A 24,414-nucleotide genomic window follows, 5' to 3' on the forward strand; every position below is an offset into this window, starting at 1 on the left:
TCTCTCTCTCTCTCTCTCTCTCTCTCTCTCTCTCTCTCTCTCTCTCTCTCTCTCTCTCTCTCTCTCTCTCTCTCTCTCTCTCTCATTCCCATTTACCCCCGTCTTCTGTTCTGCCCTTCTTTCTCTGGCCTTCATAGCTACTATGTACCCCCATTCACAGCTAAATGTTTTGCTGAATACAATGGGCAGGTACACTTTATATTTTAAGTGTAACTATTTATTTAAGTGTAACTATTTATTATAAAGTAAAAAGTCAGAGCAATCATTGCGGCTGTTAATAAGGTATTAAATATTCTTTAATTTCACTACTATATATCAATTTCTCGCACCAAGTGTAGTGAAGAAAGGGTATCAGACCTCAGATGGGTTGGCAGGTGGTGTAGTGACCAGGATGCTAACTCTGGAGTTAGAGCACAAAAGTTCAAATCCCAGTTCTGCCATTTACTGCCTGTGTGACCTTTGGCAAATCACTTCACCTAGCCTTAACTTCTTCACTGGGTCTTAGCTTCTTCATCTATAAAACCAAGAAGTTAGTGGATGACAAGATCACCTCCCACTCTAATGCTTTAATTCTCTGACCTGGGTTGAATCCTGCCTCTACCACTTAGTATTTATATGAAATATAAACACTAAATTCTGGTAGGGATCTAGACTTAGTAATGTTATAAACTAATGGCTGTAAAGAAGGCACAGAGAAGTACTTTAAGACCTAACAAGTGATTATTCTTTACAAGAGCATTACAAACAGTACCACGAGTCATCAAAATGCCAATTTTGTTCACTAGTTATCCCTCTTCAACAACCTAAGCCCTGGTTTGGTCTCCATCTCAAATAATTGCAATATAGATTTGACTAGATTTCCAACAAGAAATGAAGGCATGATTTAAACACTACTCCTGTTCTATATCTTGCTCTAGGAGAATTATCATACTAGAAGGAAGGAATTTATTTAGCTAAATCATTCCATTTAAAATTTATTACACAGACATGCTTATATAAATATATATATATAATATGTATATGTATATAGCTAAGTATATATGTATAATAAAGAATATATGTATGTATATATGCATTTATGCGTATGTGTATATATGTAAACACATATGTGTATGTGTGTGCTTATGCACAAGTGTGTGTTTTAATGATCAAAATGTTCCCAGGAAGAAATTCTTTTCAAACAAAATGTTGTTTTCCTATAACATCTGTCTGATATACTTATTTCATTAGTCTTATTTATTGCCAAAAATCTCCCCAAGTAAACTCCTACTCCAAAGCCTCATCCTTAAAATGGTGTTGCTAAATCAGCTGACCTCAAAAGTTTCCCTCCTAGTGTTAAATCAATGAATGTCTTCTTGTTATGGAGGTGAACCTGCGTTCTTGAAATCTCCTCCTTTGTGATAGAGAAGGGCAATTTCTGGAAGGATCTACAAAGCTGGCAAGAGTTTGAGGGGGGAAGAAGGGAATAAATATTTACATGGTACCTACTATGTGTCAGGCACTATGTTAAGTGCTTTACAATATTTCATTGAGATTGGACTGAATGATTGATCAACTATATGTACATTGCCAGAGACAAGTCTAGCTAACTTCACCAAATCAAAAAATGAGAGAATTTTTGAATCAGAAGGTTCTAGTTCAATCCATGCTTCAAAAGACAACTGGGTGCAATGGATTTGAAATCCATTCTTGCATTTATGGATTTATTATTTATGTTATATTGGAAATCAAAGGACTTGAACTTAAATCTCAGTTCTGTCATGTATATGACTTTGGATATGTTATTTAAAGGATCTGGGTACCATTTTTCATATTTTTGAATGAAGATCCTTATTCCTAGAAGCAACATCTCTCCTAATGTAGCCCAGCTTCTGAACACCTTTCTTGCCTGTCATGTCACACTGCTCAGTTGTTTTTTGTTTGTTTGTTTTGTTATTCAGTTTAACTATGTATCTCTACTCCTTTCATATGGAATTGAAATTCATATTGAAGTGGAATTTTTATACCCATAACAGATTTTACATTTATCTTTATTGAATTTCATCTTATTAGATCGAGTCCACTGCTCTAGTCCAGTGTCGTCAAACTCAAACAGTCACTAAACCATATTTATGGATCCCTTTGGGCCAAATATAGACTTAGAAAACCACGTGTTAACATTATTTATGCTCTATTATATTTTGTTTATTTTGTTAAATATTTCTCATTACATTTTTTTTTTCCATGCTGTACTTGGGACTATTGCTGCCATGCTCCCTCTGGCAGTGTGTTTGACATCTCTGCTCTAACATGTCAAGATTCTTTTGGTTACTGATCTGTCATCCAGTGTGTCAGCTATCCCTCTCAGCTTTGTGTCATCTGCAGATTTTATAAACATTCCATCTCTTCCTTTATCCAGATCATTGATAAATGTGTTAAATAACTGAGCCAAGAATAAATCCCTAAAGCACTTTGGGGAGATCTTGCCCTAGTGACATATAACCATTAATGTCTAACCTTTGACTCTAGACATTGCACCTGATCTGAATCCATCTAATTTTATTTTCTTCTAATTTACATACCTTCATCATATCCACAAAAATAATATGGGATATTTAAACAATTGCTTTACTAAAATCTAGATAAACTATCTCTAGAGCGTCTTTAATTAGCAAATGTCAAGAAAAGGAAATGAAGGTAGTCTGTCATGATCATAATATGTTCTTGATTAAATCACGTTGGTTCTTTGTAATCACTGCTTCCTTTTCTAGATGTTTACTACCCCCTTATTCATCCATCTTGCAATTTCCCCCGATATTAGTGTTATGCTTACTGGTCTGTAGATTGCATACTTTATTCTTTTTCCTTTGAAAATTAGTATAACATTTACCCTTATCCACATTTGCCTCACATAGATGGCCATCCCCATCTCCATGATCATTCAGATATAACTGATAGTGGCTAAGCAATCACATGTGATATTTATTTCATGATCTGAGGATAAAGTTCATCTAGGCCAGGTGATTTAAATTCATCAAGGACAGCTAGGTGCTCTTCTTACTATGACCTTACTCATGTTGGGTATCAACTTCCTTCTAGTTATTTTTGTCTGTCATTTCAGGGCGAAGGTCATTCTTCTTGGCAGAGAAAAAAGAAGAAAACCAAGAATTAAGTAGCACTACCTTTTCAGTTGTCAGTTATGATTATCCTATCTACCTCTTCTTTGATCATTCTCTTTTCCCTAATATCTTTAAAATTAATTCTCATGCTTATAAGAAATGATATACTAAAGTAAATACTCCAGAGTTTCTAATAGGAAAAAACTGATTTGCCTAATTTGAGTTTATGTATATAAATGAAAGTTATAAAACTACACTTCTTTTTAAAAATTCCACAATTTAGGCTCTTCCAATAATTCAAACTAGACTTCTCTCAATCAATTTGAATTAATGAGATTTTGCTTATGTTATATAATCCTTTCTTTGATATACTCAGCTGGTCCACAAAAGTTTTTTTTAAACCTTTGGAGTTCTATGTCATTACTTTTAACTTATATTACATAAACAAAATCCAAAGCCTAGGCCTCTGTTTTATTTTTTTCAAATTCCAAGGTTGTTCCACGTTCCTGTATTTTCATTAAAAGTTCCTTAGATTCAATGACATATGAAAGGTTGTAGCCTCAAAGAAATAATGGAGAGCCAGAAACTTCAATAAGAGAACATGTATTGAGTCTGTTTAGCTATTTTTATCATGTTAGCACTAAGAATTATTTCCAGATGTAATAAGATGCCCATTTTTTTAGTAAAGTTGATTGTAGTACTCCTTTGTTGCTAAATGGTTAAATGTCTTGTACTCACTGGTGTCAAATAATTAAACAGGTTATAAAGTCTTTAAAAACTGAATTGTAAGTGATTAGATTAGCTTGTCAAATTCTAGAAAACTGGCTTTCAGGGTGTGTGTTTGTGTGTGTGTGTGTTTGTGTGTGTGTGTGTGTGTGTGTGTGTGTGTGTGTGTGATACATTTAAGCCCATTTCTTTAAAAATAAATCCTGCATGCCTATAGTCCCTTTCCACTAAGCTAAGGCTGGTAGATTTGTGGAGTTGTGAGCCGTAGTGAGGCTAAAGCAGATCAGGTGTCTGTACTGAGTCTGATACCAACATGGCATTGCCTGAGGAGGCAGTTCAGAAAAAAAGAAGTAGGTTAAAATTTTTGAGCCCTCAGTATTGGGAGCAGGATTTGAATGGTTGCTGAACTTCTAATCTGAGCAAGATTGGGTACACTAGTTTAAAAAATAAAATAATGTTAAATAAATCTCGCTTAAAAGGTAGCTTTCCATGCTTTTGACCTCTGCAGGTACATTGTTGATCACCCTGTCCTGCAAGTTATTCTCTCCTCTCTAGGTTTTCACAACACCTCTCTCTCTGAGTTCTCCTACCTGTTGTTCCTCAGTCTTCTTTCCAGTTCTTCATCCATGTCACACACACTACATTGAGTATCTTGAAACATTTTGTATCGGGCCTTCTCTTCTCCTTTATATTATTTCAACTGGTGATCTCATCAGCTCCAATTAAAATCTCTATGCAGATCATGTCCATATACATGTATATGTGCATGTATATATGTATGTAATATATATTATATATATATGTATGTATACACACACATACACACATATATATTCAGTATTAGTATCTCCCTTAAGCTATCACTGTCTTTTGTTTATCTTGAAACAGACATCCTGTAGATATATTTTAAACTCGGCACATCCAAAACAGAAATCGTTATCTTCTCACCAGCTCTAAACCCCTTCCTTTGTCAGACTTCCCTACCACCATCCTACCAGTGACCCTAGCTCAAAATCTTAGTGTCATACTTGACTCCTTATTCTTACTCATCTCACATATGAAATCTGTTACCAAATCTTGTCATTTCTACTTTTGCAATACATTGCTTACATTCCCTTCTCTCCACTCACACAGGAACCATACTAGTTCAGGCCCTCATCGCTTCTTTGTGACTATTGCAATAGTCCCCTAATCAGTATTCCTGTCCAAATCTCTCCCCACTTCAGCCAATTCTCCACTGGACAGTCCAAGTGATTTTCCTACATCAAGGCTCTGATCATGTCACTCTTGCCTCCATAATCAATAAATTACAGAGGCTCTTATTATCTACAGCATTCAATATGAAGTCCTCTAGCATATGAAACTTTTCATAACTTGGTAGCTTCTTACCTTTTCATCCTTCTTATACTTTACTCCCCTCCACGTATGCTACAATCCAGTCACATTGGCCTTTTTGCTGCTGTTCTCCAAACACAACATTCCATCTTCCATCCTCTTGGTTTTGAAGTGACTATACCCAATTCCTGGAAATACATATCCTCCTCAACTTTTCCTTTTAGTTTCCCACTAAGCTCAAAGCCCATCTTTTGCTGCTCTTTCATTGTTTCCCAATCTCTTAATACCTTATTCTTTATGATTACCTCCCAATCTACTCTGTACATATCTTATATATGTTTAGTTACTTCAATCATGTCTTCTCCATTAGAATTTAAGTTCCTTGAGGGCAGGGCCTGTTTTTTACCTTTTTTTTCTCCAGAGTTTAGCACAATGTCTGGTACATAAAAACAATGAATGAATGTTTTTTTTTTTTAATTGATATGTTGGTTGTTTAAGGCTTATTCACCCCTAAACCTGATTAGTAATTACTCTTCCTGGACCCTGTCCTTCAAGGCTCAAAACTGGTGTGTTTATGGAAAGAGGTAGAGGGGGGAATAAAAAGAGAAGGAATGCATTTTTAAAATTCAGAGCAAATCCCATCCAGCCCCTATGCTCATTCAAATCCACAGCAGTGGCAAACAAGGGTGATCCATTTCCTACCAAAGGAGAATTAGACTTGATTTGTCTCTCAGGTACTGTGGGGTGCCACAAAGGGAAAATACATGTTGCCTCTTTGGAGAGGTTCCATTTTGTCCTATCCCTTCAAGGTGGGTAAAAACCCCCAAGGAATGCTGCTTTGTTTCTTCTATTTTCTTCTCCTCTGTGGGGAACCAGAGAAAAAGGATTTGGGGGAGGGGTGGAGTGAGAATGAAAAGATTTATTTGAAATTTCTTTATTCCCAACTACATGCAGTGCAGTACTCTCTCTCTCTCTCTCTCTCTCTCTCTCTGTCTCTCTCTGTCTCTCTCTGTCTCTCTCTCTCTCTCTCTCTCTCTCTGTCTTTGTCTCTCTCTGTCTCTCTGTCTCTCTCTCCTAGTCTTCTGTCCTTTAGGTGGGCTTTACAGACTGGGAGCAAAGGCTGCATTTGTTCTGAGTCCTATGCCTGACACAGTGTCTGGGAAGGCAGTTACCATGTGCTTTCTTCCATTCAGGCTTCTGTGTTCATGCACAGAGAAAAGTGACTATCATACTTGCCTTGCAAGTAGCTGTTTTGTTGGCTTTTGTACAAAATACCAGAAACATTTTAATTAAAAGGGACAATGATAAATAAAATAGGAAGTGAGATAAGATTTCATTGCCTTGAGGAAAAAAAAGAGATCTATTCTAATTTTTACAGCTATCTGAGTGACCCACAAGAGAAAGTGCATACAAATAATGTTTTAAACAGGAGAATGTGTCTTTGCTTTTCAAATCAGGGTTGCATACACAGATATCCAAGAGGGGGTCGTTAAATAGAATGGAAGATCTTTTGAGTAAGCAGTTTCACCCTGTGTAGAGCAATTGTAAGCCTTTCTTTGTGTTTCAGAATTTTTTTTTTTTTGAAAAATAGTCAGACTCAATTAAGCTCTGTGACTTCATGTGATGGTGTCTCTAAAGAGATGCCTCTGAAAGGGGTTGCAGACGTGTGATTCCACGGTCTGTTAACAGGCATGTGGGAGGGGAGAGAGAACCCATCTATTCTGCTCTCATCCTAAGCACAACCTAGGGCGTCACACTTAATTTAGTGAGGGAGTCAATCCTCTCAGAAAATGCTGGGACAACATTTGGGGAAAAGTTTGATTGGTTGGGGCAGCAAGAGGATGGTGGAAGAGATAGGTAGGTAAGTAAGCAGACAGAGATGAAGAGCCAGGACAGGGAGTAAAGGGGAGGAAAAAGGAGGTAGAGGAAAGAAAAAGGGAGAGAGAGATGATGGAAGATGGAAGGAAGGAAAAAGGGATAGAGAGGAAAAACGGTGAGAAATAGGAGGAAGGAGGGAAGGAAGGAAGGAGAGACAGAAAGAAAAAATAAGCATTAATAAGGCACTTATTATGTGCTAGGGCCAGGGGTGGGGAACCTGTGGCCTTGAGGTCACATGTGGCCTTCTAGATCCTTAAGTGCAGCCTTCTGACTAAATCCAAATTTTACAGAACAAACAAATTTGTTTTGGATTTAGTCAAAAGGCCACACTTAAGGATGTAAAAGGCCACAGGTTCCTCACCCTGTGCTGTGGGCAATGTGCTAAGTATTTTACAAATGTTGTCTTATCATCCTCACAACAACTCTGAGGTAGGCATTCTTATTATCCACATTATACAATTGAAGAAACTAAGGTGGACAGAGGTTAAGTGACTTGCTCACAACTGCACGGCTAGTAAGTGTGTGGGGCTAGATTTGGACTCAGGTTTTTCTGACTCCAGCACTGTACCCAATGTGCCACCTAGCTCTATAAGAGAGAGGTGGGTGGAGGAGGAGAAGGAAAAGGAAGGGGAGGAGGAGGAGAAAGAGGAGGAAAAGGAGGAGGAGAAGGAGAAAGAGGAGGAGGAAGAAGAGGAGGAGGAGGAGGAGGAAAACATTAGATTGATAGAGGGAGAACATAAGTTTAAGTCCAATGGTCTCTGGAACCTGAAAGGACCTCCTACTCATTGAGGATCTGATGGATTCACTCTATCAAGAGATTAAAGGCGAGGATGAATAACTACTGACATAAGCAGTTGTTTAAAAGACATTCTGGAGATACCAAGAGAGAAATGTTTGCTTTGTTTGGTTAGTGAGTTATCTGGCAGACATCAGATCAACCTCAGGGAGGAAAGCAGCACCAGATATGTGACTTCCTAAAAAAGTAATGACTAACACTGAAACTTTGCTTCATTGTTCATCCACTTAGGAGAATAAGATCATAGAATCATAGAATGTTAAAACGGAAGAGATTTAGGGATCCTCTAGTCCAACCCCTCGTTTTATAGAGAAGGAGATCACCCTTTCCTCACTTGCTTTTCCTTTGTCTCTCTCTCTCCTTCCCCCTCCCTCTCCCTCTACTCCATCAGTCAACCCCCACCCACCACCCTGGCATCTTTCTCTATGATCATTATAAAGTAGGTAAGCTCATTTTTTAAAATAAGTGAATAGGGCACAACTGACCCTGGAAATTTAAAGGAATGGAACAATTTCTTCAAATTATTATTCAGATCTTGTCTCTGATACCTGTTAACTGTGTGACCCTGGGCAAATCACTTAAACCTGTCTGATCATCAACTTCTTCCTCTAGAATAAGGTTAATAATATTTCTCTGATTATACAGAATTATTGGAAGGATCAAATGAAATAATGTATGTCAAACATTTTGTAAACCTTTTAAACACTATTTAAATATTTATATGTGTGTATGTGCATATATATAATTAGGAACATAAGGACAAATTTGATAATTTGGTAACTGTCAAGACAATAATCATTTTAAACACATTCATATTTCTATTCACTAATATTTCTGTTATATTTTATATATACAGTTAAATTATTAATCACTGTAGTTAATTACAGCAAAGAAAATCACATATGGTTAAATTATGCTCAAAATATTAATTTCCTCCAATTCAATTTAGCCAATAGATACAACTTTTCTCTGTACAAAGCTTTTTTTAACCAAACAGAGCAATTGAAAAATAACAAAACTAATACTGGTTATGTTTCACCTTCTAATTTCAATAAAAGCAGGAAGAGGTTATGACTTAGTAGAATATTTATGATAGATAAGCACCATAACCAATTAAGTACTTAACGTACTTAAAGTATTTAATGAGCACAAACTATGGGTCAAGCACTATTTTGGGCACTGTGGAGGAGATGGAAATATATTACACATGGATGCTGGCCTAAAGGGAATCTGTTGTGAAAGTAGGATGAACACCTAGGAGATAAAACGTAAGACAGGGTTTAAATGATTAATTTTATAGTAATGAGAAATAATATTGACCTCAAAGTCAGGAAAAAAGCTTGGGTTCAAATCCCGCCTTTGACACTTATTAGCTGTGTGAACACAGATAAATCTTTTTGAACCTCAGTTTCCTCATTTGTAAAATGGGGGTAACTATGGTATAGACTTGACAGGGTTGTTTTGATGCACAAATGAGGTAAAGAACTTTGCAAACCACAAAGCATTAAAGAAATATCACCTATCTACTTTCGTAATAGCAAAGAACTACCTCCAACCCATCTATGAAAATACCATTGAGTCTTCTGAGGCATACCTAAGTTGTTACATGGTCAAGTTGGATGTGGTCAAACCACTGATATTAAGAGTCAGATTTGAACTCAGGTGGACTTTCTGACTTCAGGCCCAACACTATTTACTCCAAAAGAAACTTTTCAATTGATAATTATATTACACTTCAAAGTTTTCACTTAAAAGTGAAATACTTACATATATAAAATCACATTTGAGCCTTACAACTTTCTAAGGTAGGAAATTCAGTTATTATCACCTGCGTTTTACAAACGAAGAAATTGAGATTCAGAAGTGGTTTGCCCATAGTAAATAAGCTTGCCCATAGTAAATACATGTTCAGAGATGGGATATAACTTCTTCTTCTAGATTAGAAGTTCAGCATTTTATCAACTATATTTATCACATAACCTCTCCAGAAACGTCTATGAGCAGTAATTCACAGGAGAAGGAAGTTTTTTTTTTTTTTTTTTGACTAGGCAATGGGGTTAAGTGACTTGCCTAAGGTCTACAGCTAGTAAGTGTTATGTATCTGAGGCCGGATTTGAACTCAGGTCCTCCTGAATCCAGGGCCAGTGCTCTATCTACTGCGCCACCCAAGGAAGTAATTTTTAAAAAAGGAAAAGATGATTCAAAGGACTGGGAAAGTTTATAAACTGGATAAATTGGATAATCAGTTCATAAATCCCTAGGAGTAAATGATTTTGTCCTACTGAATTTGTACATTTCAACTAAAATGTACATCTACTAAAGGTTTTCTTCACTGTATCTATGACTAGATGCAAATGTAAACTCAACAACATGCTAGCTCAAAAAAAAAAAAACCCAAAAAATGCTAGCTCTTAAAATTGTTGCCAAATACATGTATTTAACAGCACATTACTACTGATGTATCTTGATGTCAATGAACATCAGAAGTTTGCAGAGGCTTAAGAGCTAATTTGCTTTAGGGCCTGTGGTCTGTGCAAAAGTACATAACTATTTTAACTCCTTAGACCAAATTTATATAATATGTTACTCATATAGGGTTTTTTCAGACAGATGTAATATAATAGCACTACCCTTAAATCTCACTGTTTTTCCCAAGTGATTACTTCCTCACTGGAAATGTGGTAATTTCACCAGATTTTCACAATGGTAATAATGAAAATAACAATGATGACTTTTTGGTTGTGGTTTGGACCTGTGATGTCATTAGGTATCAAAAGAGAAAAAAAAATCCTCTACCAATTCAGGTGGGCACATGCCCTGCCACTTTTATCCTCAGAGAGTTATCTGGGGCATGAAGAGGTTAAGTGATTTTGCCCAGGATCAAATAGCCAGTATGTGTTAGAGTTGAACCCAAGTATTTCTCACTCTAAGAACAGTTCTTCCTCTATTATGTCCCACTGCCTCTTTAATAATATCTTGCTATGTGGCAAATTACGCTTTTCATTTCCTAAGGCTTTTCCATATAGCTTATCTGATTTTATTCCCACAATGCCATGTGGTTGGCAAAGTTCATTAAAATGATATTTTTATTCAGATTGTAAAGATGAGGAAAATAAAAGTCAAAAGAGATTTAGTGAATTTTTGATGGTCACATGCAAGGTAAGTCAAGGACACATAAGCAGTGACAGACCCAGGACAAGAATGTTCATCTTCTGATTTTGCTCCAATGTTTCTTCACACTTGATTCTACAGTATTACTGCAAAAATATAAGTACCTATGACATATTATTGGTAAATTACTACTAATAGTGAATTGCATCCGTATGCCTAGATGATACTTTTATTTCTGGTTACCACAAGACATCCTTTTGCTTATTCTAAACACACCACAAAAAAACTTCTTCACCGAATCTTTCCAGATTGTGCAGGGCAAAGGATGGAAAAACAAATCTCTGATATGTAAGATTGACTAAATTCTTTTCCCTCCCATTACCTCCACTCCAATTCTTAGAGTTTAAAAAATATGAATGTTAGAAAATAGGGAACATTTTCAACCAAAATATATACTTTCCAGTAGTCCCAACTAGAAAAAGATCTTAATCTGCTGTGCGTCATTTCTTTAGAATCTTATCTCCTATAAAGTGGAGGCTCCTATCTTTTGTATATTCTGTATAGAGACCTAAACACCACAGGCCCTCACAGACCCATTCACTTTCTGAAACAGGCAGACAGAGAAAAGGGAGTTCAGACCTTTCAATCTTCCTTGCAAAAGATAATCTTGTATTGGAACAAAAGGGAAGAATGACTCAGATGGTAATTAGGGCAAGCTTCTAAGCAAAGGACACAACCAGGAAAAGACTTCTAAGTTTCCTTGTATTGAAAAGAGCCAGCCCAGAGCAAAACAAAGCTTCTATAAGTGCATGTGACATGTGGTAGAGGCATAGGAAGAAAACTATATTTTGGATGGATAAGCAAACTTATGGTTTTCTCCAACATTTTCAAGTAAGAATATTTGAAAAAGACACCCAATATATAAAGAGCACAATCAATATCACTCTATGCCTCTTTGTAACTACAGAAAGTAGATGGAAGCTGGGAGGCTGACTTTCCAGCAAATTACATGGTTCTCAGGGAAAGGGAAGGGATCACAGTGAGGGCCACAATTTTTCCTATTCATTGCTCTAATTATTCAAGATCATGTTTGTATTTTAAACTAACACTTGATCCATGGATATGAATGTCAATTCCTATGATGCTAAACCTGGATGGGAGCAACTGCATTGAGTTCTGAAATCATTGGAGATAATATGGAGGGGATTGGAGGGTCATCATCCCATATACTAGTCATGAAGAACAGCCTTATAAGGAGATCAGCTACCCAATTTTTCATGCTACATACCTGGATTCCATTAAGAACTAAAGGGTTGCTGATTCTTTTCCAGTTGCTTTCTTTAAAAATAATTATTGGCTAAAACTAAATCTCTAAGATTTTAAATACTTCACACTGAACTATTACGCATGAATCTACCTATTTGGATTCAAACTATAATTCTTGGGCAACATACCTCTTCAAATGACCATTTTATATCTCCCCACCATGAGATAATTTTATTGGATTTTAATATGTAAGGAATTTTTAACACAACTTAGGTGATTTGGGGCATGTTCTTCACATTTTAAGATATGGTTGAATTTGAATATGACTGACCGTAAAAAATTTTGTAGAAAAAAGAGAATAGATATCTCGAAATAATCTCTGAAATATCTTTTCCAGTTAAGAAACTAAATTGAAGACAAGACAACCAATTTAAGTAGCAGAAGTTACTCACATCCTGAATGAATTAAGACCCATAGATTGAAAACTGAGAGGTAACTTTGAGTTACAGTCCAGTTCCCTGATTTTTACAGATCAGAAAACTAAAGTTCTGAGAGTTTAAGTAACTTGTCCAAAGAAACACTCGTAATAAGTAACAAAGCCAGGATCTGAACTGAGTTTCTACAACTCCTAAACCAGCACTCTTTCCAAAGTTAGGTGGCATACTCAATAAAGCACTAGGTCTAGAGTCAGAAGTCTTTAGTTTAAATTTAACTTTAGACATTGACTACTCTGTGACACTGGGCAAGTAATTTAACCTTGGCCTCAACTGTAAAATGGGATAATAACAGCATCTACCTTGAAAGGCTGTTGTGAGGATCAAATGAGATAATATTCAAAAAGCACTTAACACAGTGCCTGGCACATAGCAGGTGTTATGTAAAAATGCTCATTCTTTTCCCCTTCCCTGTTCCACACTATTCAATGAATGTACCTGTCAGAGTTTGTAATTTATCCTCTGTCTGTATTTGAACTAGATGACTATCAAATGTACTAGTTCCATGTATCCAAAGCAAAATTAGCAACCCCAAAGGCCAGTCTGAAGATGAAGTTGGCATTTGAACTCAGATCCCTAACTCTGTAGTAAATACCCTTTCTCTTCTATTACGTGGCCCCTCAAAAGTACTTAATAAATATTTTTGCTTTAATTAACAGTATTTTAAAGGATTAAATGAAAGGGATTTGACTAGATAAATATAAAGAAATCAAATTATTTTTGAGCACTGTACTACGTAGGCTGAAGAAAAAGTAGAAGATGCAGTTCCTTCTACAGAAGGGGCTTAAAATCTTTCCCACAAGAAGTTAATAATCTCATTGGTTAGGTAAAACATGCACAAGAAGTAGCTGCTGAATGAAATTAAAGTGACAATTATTGTATGCAAACAAAAGATACCAAAGAGGTTAGAGATAGATGAAAAGGTATTTAGATTTTTTAAAATCATGTATTATTACTAAGTTAGAGTAGGAGCTTGCATTACCTTTCTTCAGGTATTAGCCTTAGAAAGGCTTTCCTCTGTTGAAAGGAAGCAATTATTTTTCATAGATTCAGTGGCCTGTGATGTCACAAAGGATGTTAAGAGAGACATATAACCCAGAACCCTTGTGAAAAGGTTTTTTTTTCCCTAGTTGGACATTCATGACAAGGCTTTTTTAACTGATGATCATCAGTTGGTAAATTTTAAAAAGGGAATGTGCACGTCTAAAACTTGGTTGCTCCCAAGCAGCAAATGGAAGTTGATTTTTTTTAGGGTTCAAATGCCTAAAATTTAACACAAATGAGACATTTTAAGCCTTGATGAATCCTGAAGATTCTAGAACAGGAATTCTTAACCTGGAATCAATAGAAATCCACAGAGGGATGTTTTAGACACCCAAGGGTCTATGAACTTGGATGGGAAAAAAATCTTTATTTTCACTAATCTTTGGGTTTTCTTTCTGTAATCCTCTTTATTTTATTTATTCATTTGATAATGTGATTCTTAGAGGGATTTTATAGGCTTCAACAGATTGCCAAAGGGATCCACAACACAAAAAAAGGTAAAGAACTCCAGTTCTAGAATATTAGAGAGCTTTAAAATCTTTTTATTTTGATATTAAAAAGTAAATAAGCAAGGAATTCATGCATTTTGTAATCTAGAGAAATATCATTTTGAATTTCAGTTACAGGATAGCTATGGAGAGGTGAAATATACCATACTCCAATTTAGTGCTTATCAGAGAAAATATCAGAGAAAAAAGTAGCATATCGATACTATCTGGAATATTTAGTGTTACCAATTCAAGCCTCAGTAGCCTTCCTCTAATTGGCACTACTTGACAATGACTGTGGCTAGAGCCCTATCTTAGGGGAAAATAAAATGTAGATTCTCTTTACTGTGTCTGTGACCTTGTGCAATTTTGTTCACACTTCTGTCTCAGGTGTTTTTTTTTTTTTTAAATCTGTCAAATGATGTAGATAGAAGACAATGTGGCAAGAGGACTTTTCCTTGAAGAGATATCAACAAGTAAATGTATTAATGCCCATAGCAAGCAGTGTGTCCTTCATTCCCTTTCCTTACTTGCTTTCCAATTGGCTCAACTGATAAGCCTTCCCTTCCCCCACCCCACCTCTTCCCACACACACACACAAAATAGGAAAACTAGTGTGGATGCAAATGATATATGATGCTCTAGACTACAGGAATGAGTATGAATATTAATATTGGTTCACTATCTTAAAATAGTGTATTTTGAGAATACTGGAAAACCCATTAATGAAGAATATAATGTGAATTACTGGAATTGAGTGATAACAGCTTGTAAACTCATACAACCCCATCCTAATGACATACAGAAATTAATTCCATAGCCAAATCTTTTCTGATGTTGCATGCCTAGAGAACTTTATGAACAGTCATGTCATTTTAAAAAGTTATCTTTGATTTTTATCACTTTCATCTTCCAATACCTTTGTACCTCTGCTGATCATATCATTTAAATCAGTTTTGCTGAACAACTTAATAAGTTCAAATTATGACATAGCTGTAGCCTTCACTAAAACATATGCAAGAGTAAAGAAAAAAACCCACCCTTTTTCTACAACTGTGGTGAATTTAATGTACAATAATATAGAATAATAGTCATTTATCCAAAAATTGCCATTTACAATTGCCAGTCTTACTGATAGTTATGGAGTTGGGACAATATTCTTCATCAAATTCATTGATATTCATTCACATTTGAGATTAACATGGAAATATCAATAAAATATCATCAATTAATACAATGATCCAACATATTACATAAGTCTTATAAAAACATTTCCACTTGAATTATTACCATAAACTTATCACATAAAATGAGAACTGAACTTTAAAAGAAGAAAAATATCATTTTATGGGATGTTTTCTAGTTTCTAGGAAAATCCTAATGTTAAGCAATTGTTTTTTCTTACTAGGTATATTGGATGCATTTAGATGATTGCTTGATCCTCCATTCAGTTAACACTGACAAGAGATATGTAAATTTCATCCCACCTCTCTCAAGAGAAACTGCTAGAGTCAAAGTAGGAATATTTTCAGTAAATATCCAATTTTACTTATATGAGCTAAAGGTGAATGAACCCAAATGTTTTATATTTATTCTTAATAAATGTAAGTTTGAAAGAGAAGATTCCTATGCATCATTCCTCAAAATCATAGGTAATGCTTGGAAAATATGGTAAAAACGCAGACATGATCAATTATTAAACAAAATGAATTTAATGTCATTTAAATTGGTATTATAACCAAAGTTGGCATGTTAATGCTTAGATTGTCCATATATCCAAATGATAGAATAATATTATGGAATACAGGTTTCCACAAATACATGTTGATATTTTGTTTTCTCAGATAAACACCACTTTTCCTGTTTCAAAAGAACAGAAAGCAAAACACATTTGTTGAAAGGAAATATTTGCTGAATTCGAATCTTCAGCCTGTGGTTCTACTAATAGTTAGCCTCATTGCTATTAAATGCAGAGAACCAAAAATATTCCTTACTATGTTTATATCATCATGCCAATGATTTTTATAGCACATGGTTGAAATATCCCAAGCAAAAAATGTCCCCCCTTTTAAGAACAGATAGCAGAAAATACTTTTGCAATGACTAATTCTAATAGAAGAGTATATAGAGGATATACTAGTAACTGGGATAATGTGCAAGTTAGCCTCATTTGCCTTCTGTGGTTCTCCCTCCTGAACCAGGAGACAAATAAGTAGAGAAGGATCACCTCTGCTTCTCTATTCAGGCTATGTGTGAGATTTTGTGTGAAGATTATTAATGACTAAAGGTTTAGATAACTACTCTCCTTTATCAACTTTTTTACCTGTGGCCTGTTGATTTGCATAGGTATAGTATAAGAACTAGTTACAATTCCAGACTTTAAAATCCTAGGTCTCCTACTTTGAGGTTTTTTGTTTTTTGTTTTTTTTTTTAACATGCCAAGAAAAGCAACAGTGATCTTAGTTCAGTCCCTAGTGGACAAAAGCAGAACAACAAACCTCGAAGGCATGTTGGAGAAGGCAGTTTACTCAGTAAATGTGACCACACAGACATGCACACAAAATAGCATTCTGTCTTTTCCATCACTTTTCCACTCAAAGGTTTTGAAATCCTAGCTTGGAATCATAACTTGAGAAATCTGGTTGCATTCTGAACTCTGTTTTCTAAGTGATGACATAATTATTGTGATGCCAAATGCCTAGATGCTGGAACACAATCTTCTGACAGTTAAAATATTTTGATGAAACCTGGAGATAGTATTATGGCCAATCTGACACATTCAGTAAAAATCCTCTCCTGCCACACAAAGAAAACCACAGTATATGACACAGCCATTAAGGTAATACTATTTGAGAGGTATCTTCTTTTAAGACCCTCAAGTAGCTAACCTCCTGTGTCTAGACATATCCACTGATTCAATATGATTTTGAAGACTAGAATAATTTCACTCAATATTTGCCCCAAAGGAGGTAATCGTATTATCCAAACCTCTATAATCTTGCTCACTAGAAGTATGCCTAACAGTTGTGCCAAAAAAAAAAAAAAAAAAAAGAGGAAGTATTACTCCAGGATTGAAGAACTGATACACACTACATCCCATCCTCTGCAGGTGCACTGCTAAGTTAACAACCAATAGCTGCTTGATTTTCCATTCACGATTCTGGCAGATAACCCATCCCTAATGACTTCTACCTTAAAACCTCTGATTTTACTGTTTTCTCAAACCTAGAATTATCATAGAACAGAAATGGCTACATTACCCTTCAGGATCATCTCTAGAAATTAGACCTTTGCAATTCTTACTATTTTCATTATCCATTAGTACACTTTGCAAACATTCTTACTTTATATTTATTTATTCAGAAGTCAAAAGTTAATTTATGATACTTTTTCTTGCAGATACTCAAAGAGATTTGATATAAAGTGTATTTGATTTTCCTCCTTCAACCTCCCCCCTACCATAAAAGAAAAGGTTGTAGTCATTCCCCCCTCCCCCCCAAAATAAAACTTTTTAGGAGTTATTGCTTTTCAATTTAGGTGCTGACAGTCAGAACATGGAGGCATGTTTCAGTGACATTTATTCCGAAGTCTTAAATGAGAAGCAGATTTCCAAACTTGTGCCATCATTGACAGCTCTGCGGGGACCACGGTACACCTGGGCTAAAAATCTCTGCAAACTCAACAGCTCTACGATCTGTGACACCCCCCCCCCTTCCCCCTTCGCTAGCCAGGACAAGCTGGAGCAGTCTGATTCCCCTGCTAAGGAAGTCCCATACAGAAAGCTGCCCCGCAGTTCACTTGCGCGACTGTCTTCCCCCAAGCAACATGTAAACAAATATTCCCTTCCCAGCCAGCCACCCCTTCCTCCCCTTTTCTGCCACCATGCTGAGCAAACTGTAACTTTTCAGCAGGGCAAGCCTGGATAAAGGACTCGAGTACAATGAGAAACTGAAAGCAAGCACTTACTTTTTGCAGCCACTGAGTATAGTTTTCCATCACATGTTCCAGATGTTGCAGTTTCTGGGAAGAGAAATCCGGTTCCATGAGAGGAGCATCTCTCTGCAGCGCGTTGGTGTTGTACTGGTCCGTGGTGCTCTCCCGGCAGTTAGTGTCCTGTTCCGGCAGAATGAAGGTATAGGCGCACTGTCCGTGCTGAATCCGATTATATCTTCGCCCGCTGCTGTCCGGGCTTCTCCGTTGATTACTGCACCCTATGTGAGTTAGAATAGCAGCCAGAAAAGCAAAGGAGAGGAAAACTGTCATGGTATCAGCACCTTCCTTGTCTGCCTCTGCACAACTTTTTTTTTTTTTTAAACCTACCCCCCTCCCCCAGTTACTTCTTCCTTCGTTCTTTAACCAATATATATATATAATATATATATTTATTTATTGCATGTAAAAATACTTTTTGGTGTTTTTTTTTAAATTAGTTCTGAAAGAAGAATCCTAGAAAACGATTCATTTGGTAACTTTAGCTAAAAACCTTTTTAAAATTTATTTCACTGGAATGATAGTTCCCTTCGTTAAAAGTTGAGATATTTATTGCATAGTAGCGGAGATTTATTGTTTCCTTTCTGTGTAACAGTTCAGCACTCAGCCTGTTGTAGTCAGCAGCATGTACACATTCTAGCCCCTTGCCTCTACCCTATCTGCAGCCGAACTGCTACTTTTCCTCCGACTTCAGTGAGTTTTATTAAGGTTCCGCTTCCCAGCCAAGCTGGAAGTAGGCAGCCTTTCACAAGATGATTTGACAGGAATGCCTGAGTGTGCCCCTATGCTAAGGACTGCCGACAGCTTAGTTCGAGAGGGATCGTCTTACAAATTGGCTGGATGCGCATGACCTCAATCATGTATAGCCGCCCGCCCAGCCCCTCCTGCTCGAAAAACAGCGCTGAGCCTTTCAGGGACTCGCATAGAATCGAAGCGTACAGCAGTCCACCTTAACATACTTTGGGTGTTCCAGCCCCGACCTATTACAATCTAGCATTCTAACAGTACCTTGTAAGTTCTAGTTAAATATTGGGAGCCCTGAAAGAAAATTTCTTCCATACTATATAGCCTATGCTTGAGGAATTCTTTTGGGCAATGTTTATTAAATTTGTATTGTTTCTAAAAGTTTGCTAACTTAAGATTTTTTTTTAAAATCCATGAAATCTTTTTTTAAAAGTTTAATCTTATTGAATGTATTAAACTTTCAGATGCCAAAGAAAATGGGGGAGGAGGGCCCGTGGGAATTGAGTATAATGAGTTAAATCACTGTATATCTTGTTCCTCAATTCCTCACCCCCAAAATGCATGTTAAATAGGATAAGCCCCCTGTGGGGTTTTGTGGAGGTTTTTGGGGCCAGGGAAGTGGGGGTGTCTTTTTTAAGAAACTGCCTACTCAGAAGGCAGCTCTCTTTGTTCTGTGTACATAAATGAAGCAACTTCCTTGCAAAAACAATGTGGTAACAATTTAGGAGAGTGTCCTAAGAATTATTAATTCCTGTGGTATGTCCTAATCATGTATATCACAAAGACCTCATTGGGGGTTGCTATGGTTCTCCCTAGCTCTACTATCCAAGTTCCACATAAATCCTTATTATGGCTGTAGTGACCTCCTTGCCAGAGATCTTACAGCAAGAAGGGCTGGTAGCTCAAGATAGCTCAGTAGCAAGAGAACTTAGATGCACCTTTTAATGAAGGAACAAGGTTTAAAGGAAAAAAAAGTTCCAAGAAGATAGAGCATAAACTTTCCAAAACAAATAATAAGCAGTGAAATGTAAAGTATAAGTGATACTAAAGGAATTTTAATCAGACATGTAAGAAAAATGGATTTGGTATAACACCATCAACCAGTGAGCATGATGCAGTGGAAAGGGAAAGTTCTGGAATCAGAGGACCTGGGCTCAAATTCTGGCTTACCCCTCACTACCTCTGTGACTCTGGACAAGTCACAATCTCCCTGGGCCACAGTTTCCTCATCTGTAAAAAACCAACAGTTGGATTCAATGGACTCTAAGGTCCCTGACAGCTCTAAATCTGTGATCCTAGGATTTTAAAGGATTTATAAACAATGCATCACCACAACTGCAAACATATCTTAAGAATAGGGTGCCCTGACTTAGATTTCTCTTTCTGTAAGCAAAAAAGAGTGATTAGGTTCTTCAGATGAGAGAGCAAGAGAAAGAAGATGAGGCAGAAGGGAGTTAAAGACAATGGTTATGGCTGACTCTTTTGGGGTTTTCCTTGACAAAGATACTGGAGTGGTTTGTCATTTCATTTTCCAGTTCATTTTATAGATGAGGAACTGAGGCAAACAGGGTTAAGTGACTTTCCCAGTAAGTGTCTGAGGTCATATTTGAACTCAGGTCTTCCTAGCTCCAGGCCCAAGGCTCTGTCCAGTGCACCAAGGGTAGGTGTAAAAGTGTGGGGATAGTTTGCATAAAGGAAGGATTAAGTGGAGAATAACAGTCAAAACAAACTCCATGCTTTGTGAAAATGGTACTAGGATTTATCCCTTCTTACCATTCCTTAATAACAAATCCTTGCTGGTATAATCAATATAGAAACAAGCTATGTCATGACATTTAAAAAAATAAGTTATGGCAGTAAAAATCCCTTTACTTTCTTGGTCAACATCTTAGTTCTGTCTGCTTTTGCTGAGATTTCACATACATAAACAAGAACTACCACTATATTGGGGTGCTAGGAGGCACAAAAAGGATTCAGGCTGGATGACGTTATAGTCTCATATCTTCAAATAGACCCTCATGCTTAAAGCAGTATATGTGCTATTACCTGAAAAAGAAAAGTTTCAGTTAAATGTATTTTGAAAATAATTTTTTTTTTTTTGCAAGGCGGTTGGGGTTAAGTGACCTTCCCAAAGTCACACAGCTAGTGAGTGTAATATATATGAGCAGGATTTGAACTCGGGTCCTCCTGACTCCAGGTTTATTATTTATTGCACAACAATAAACCTTTCCTACAGGGAATTGTAGCATGGAGGAAAAAGCACTGGGCTCCAGAATCACAGTTGTTATTCAATTGTTTCCAACTCTTTGTGACCCTGTGGCTATAGAACACCAATACTGTCCATGAGGTTTCCTTGGCAAAGATACTGAAGTGCTGTGACATTTCCTTCTTCAGTGAATTAGGGCAAATAGGGGTTAAATGACTTGCCCAGGGTCATATAGCTAATAATTGTCTGAGGCTGGATTTGAACTCAGGTCTTCCTGATTTCAGGTCCAGTGCTCTATCTACTGCTTCACTTAGCTGCCTTCCAGAATCAGAATATTATATTCAAATCTTGCCTGTGACATTCACTACTTTGTGACCTTAAACCTAAATTTATGGTTCTTAGTTTCCTGAGAGGTTATTCTATATGACCCTTTAAAATCCATTTCAGCTCTAGAACTATGATCCTATGATTAAATTTTTGAGGAGGAGAGGGAGATCCCAAATACAAAAAATAGTATGGCAAAACAAAGATTTTCTAAGACATCTTTCCAATTATCTTTGCTTTGAAAGTTATTCATGGAAAGAAGAGACTCCAAAACTAACACCTCTAAATGCTTTGCTAAGAACAAAATCCAACAAAAAATTGGCAGAGGATAAAAGGATGATCAATAGTCCTCACTTATAATGCTCCCATGTATTTAAATAGCCAATACTTAACATCTGTTTTTGTATGTGTGTGCGCATGTGTGCTCACATGCTTGTGTGTATTCATTTGTCTTATCTGAATGAATGATAAGTGGGAAATTCCCAGTGTGGCGTAATAAAAAATGGATATTCCAAAAACAGGCATCCCTAACTGCTGTGGTTTCAAGGGAAGAAAGTAGAGAGGAAACACTCAGAGCATTTGAAGATATGGCTGTCTCTAAGTCTTCTTGATTCCCCACTTGTGCCTCATGCATCCTTCTCCTCTCCATTCATACAACCACCACTCAGATTAAATCCTCAGCACCTCTCACCTTGACTATTTCAGTAGCCTCTGGTTTCCTCTCCTTGCTGTACTCCCAGCCTCTCGCCTCTGTAGTCCATCTTTCATACATTTGCCAAAATGATCTTGCCGTAATACCTGGGGGCACCTCAATTCTCACAGTGGGTTATCCAAACAAGTTTATCTGAAATTCTAAGCATTCTGTGACTCAATATCTCTTTAAGAGTATATCCCATAAGGGCCCACAAGGGCCCACCAACATGCTTACCTTTTCTAGTTATGCAGAGGACACAAATAGCTCTAGGCAAAGCTTTCAACAAAATTAGGGTACCTTTTAATAAACTAGACTACCAAGCAGTAGAATATTTTACCCATAAAACTGGGAGAGACTCTTCCGAATACTATGTACCATCGATGGGAATTGTAGAGACACATGTAAGAAACACATGGCTGGGAGACATGGGGAGTGGTACAAAGTCAAAGAACAAGTGTGGCCAACTGAGGCTCAGATATGGAGGGATGGTTTATACTTTGGGAGCTGCAGAGTCACAGAAGTATTCTGATGACATCATCACACTGCTGCCACTGATCTCTCTGCTAGGTGTGTCTTCTCTGCCATCTTCGTAGTTTTGGCTGAGTACGTAATTTCTGAGAAGATATGGCATGTGGTTTCTGTTGGGCATTTCTCCTTGCTGGTCTCATATGACACCTACCTAATGGTACCAAAGTTATCCCGTGGTTGCTGCTGGCCCCTGTGAGGCCCAACTCCACTGGACATGAAGCTGTGGAATTTGGCTGTGCTTCTAGCTTCTTGATTCACCTGGAGTCTTTAGCTGAAGTGTTACCTTCCCTAAATAGTCGAAAGCCTAATGGATCCAAGCTTGACCCCCCTCCTCAGTTTTTCAACCTCAGAATTCTTTTGGCCTCCCATGCAAGTAAATGAGAGGGAGAAAGGCACAAGAACAAATACCAAATCGAGGGGCAAAGTTATCATCTTTCTTTTGCCTAGCAACATTCCTGCCTTTGTTAGGTATATATGGTCAGCTCCCTTTCCATTCTTAAAGCACAATCTGACATATTACTCCTCTGCTGAAAAATCTTAAATTATCTCTTATTATAACCTATAGGTCTGAGATTCTTAACCTTTTGTGTGTCATGGACCCCTTTGGAAGTGTGGTAAAGCCTATGGACCCCTTCTCAGAAAAATACTTACAAAGGAAACCAATTTGATTAAAACAAAGATGCAATTTTCCCCCTCATCCACACCCACAGATCCCCTTAAAACACATGAAGGGAACAAGCGTTTATGTACCAGACACTTTTCTAAGAGCTGGGAATATAAATACAAGCAAAAAAGAAAGACAGTTCCTGCCCTCAAGGAGTTTATATTCTAAAAGGGAAAGACAACACACAAGAGGAGCTGAAAAGGAGAATGGTGGCAAAGTCAGGAAAGTAAGAAGGAAAATGGAGAGGAGCTTGAAGGATGGTTTGACTGGGCGCCTTCTTCAGATGGAGGCTGTGTGGAGGATTCACCCCTGGGAGAAAGACACTGGCATTTGCAGAGAGATGTTCCAGGGTGAGAAATTCATAGATGATCCAGGGTACAAAGGGTCCAGATGCTGAGGCAACTTCGTTACCTTGTTAAATCTACCCATGGACCTCCAGTTAAGAATCCTGGCTTTAGACCAATATACAAACACCTCATCATGGCAAGGAAAACTGTTCACAATTGGGCTTTAGCTTACCTTTCCAGACTTAAAGAGTCAGAGAATTAAAAATTTGGAAGAGATCTAAAAAGACGTCTTTTCCAACCTGTACATGAAAAATAATCTTTTAATTTCACATTTTCAGTCATTTCCTTCCACATGCTCTTTGTAAGTGGCCTACTTGCTATTCCCCAGATTCTGCATTCATCTCTTGCCTCTGTTCCCTTCTCACAAACCCTCTTCTAGGCCTGGTATGTACCCCTTCCTTAACCTCTACCTCTTCCAATGCTGATACTTCTTGCAGGAACTCTTTCCTGTGTCTTACCCTTCCCCACACTCCCACTGTTAGGGCTTCCTCCCTGCTGAACTTATCTGGTAGTTGCTTTTCTGTTTACATGTTGTATTCCCCAGGAGAATGTAAGCGGGGACTATTTGTTGCTCTGTCCTTATGCCCTCATCATCTTGCATGTTAAATGTTTGTGGAATTGAATTCCAGAAGAAACACACACACACACACACACACACACACACACACACACACACACACA

General features: G+C 37.2%; 1 protein-coding gene and 1 long non-coding RNA gene across 3 annotated transcripts in view; one reads left to right on the forward strand and one right to left on the reverse strand.

The window, feature by feature from the left end:
* Positions 1-19,000, reverse strand: part of ANGPT1 (angiopoietin 1) — a 321,756-nt gene extending 302,756 nt beyond the window's left edge. For both annotated transcript variants that reach the window (XM_027849877.1, XM_027849876.1), the window contains exon 1: positions 18,203-19,000. In XM_027849877.1, the coding sequence (XP_027705678.1) occupies positions 18,203-18,499 (297 nt within the window). In that variant the 5' untranslated portion in view covers positions 18,500-19,000. The remainder of the gene's footprint in view (positions 1-18,202) is intronic.
* Positions 18,287-24,414, forward strand: part of LOC114034278 — a 14,780-nt gene continuing 8,652 nt past the window's right edge. The window contains exon 1 of the long non-coding RNA XR_003568081.1: positions 18,287-18,368. This is a non-coding gene — a long non-coding RNA (uncharacterized LOC114034278). The remainder of the gene's footprint in view (positions 18,369-24,414) is intronic.

Source organism: Vombatus ursinus, unplaced genomic scaffold (assembly GCF_900497805.2).
Source record: "Vombatus ursinus unplaced genomic scaffold, bare-nosed wombat genome assembly UNPS02008961.1, whole genome shotgun sequence".
Classification (NCBI taxonomy): Eukaryota; Metazoa; Chordata; class Mammalia; order Diprotodontia; family Vombatidae; genus Vombatus; species Vombatus ursinus.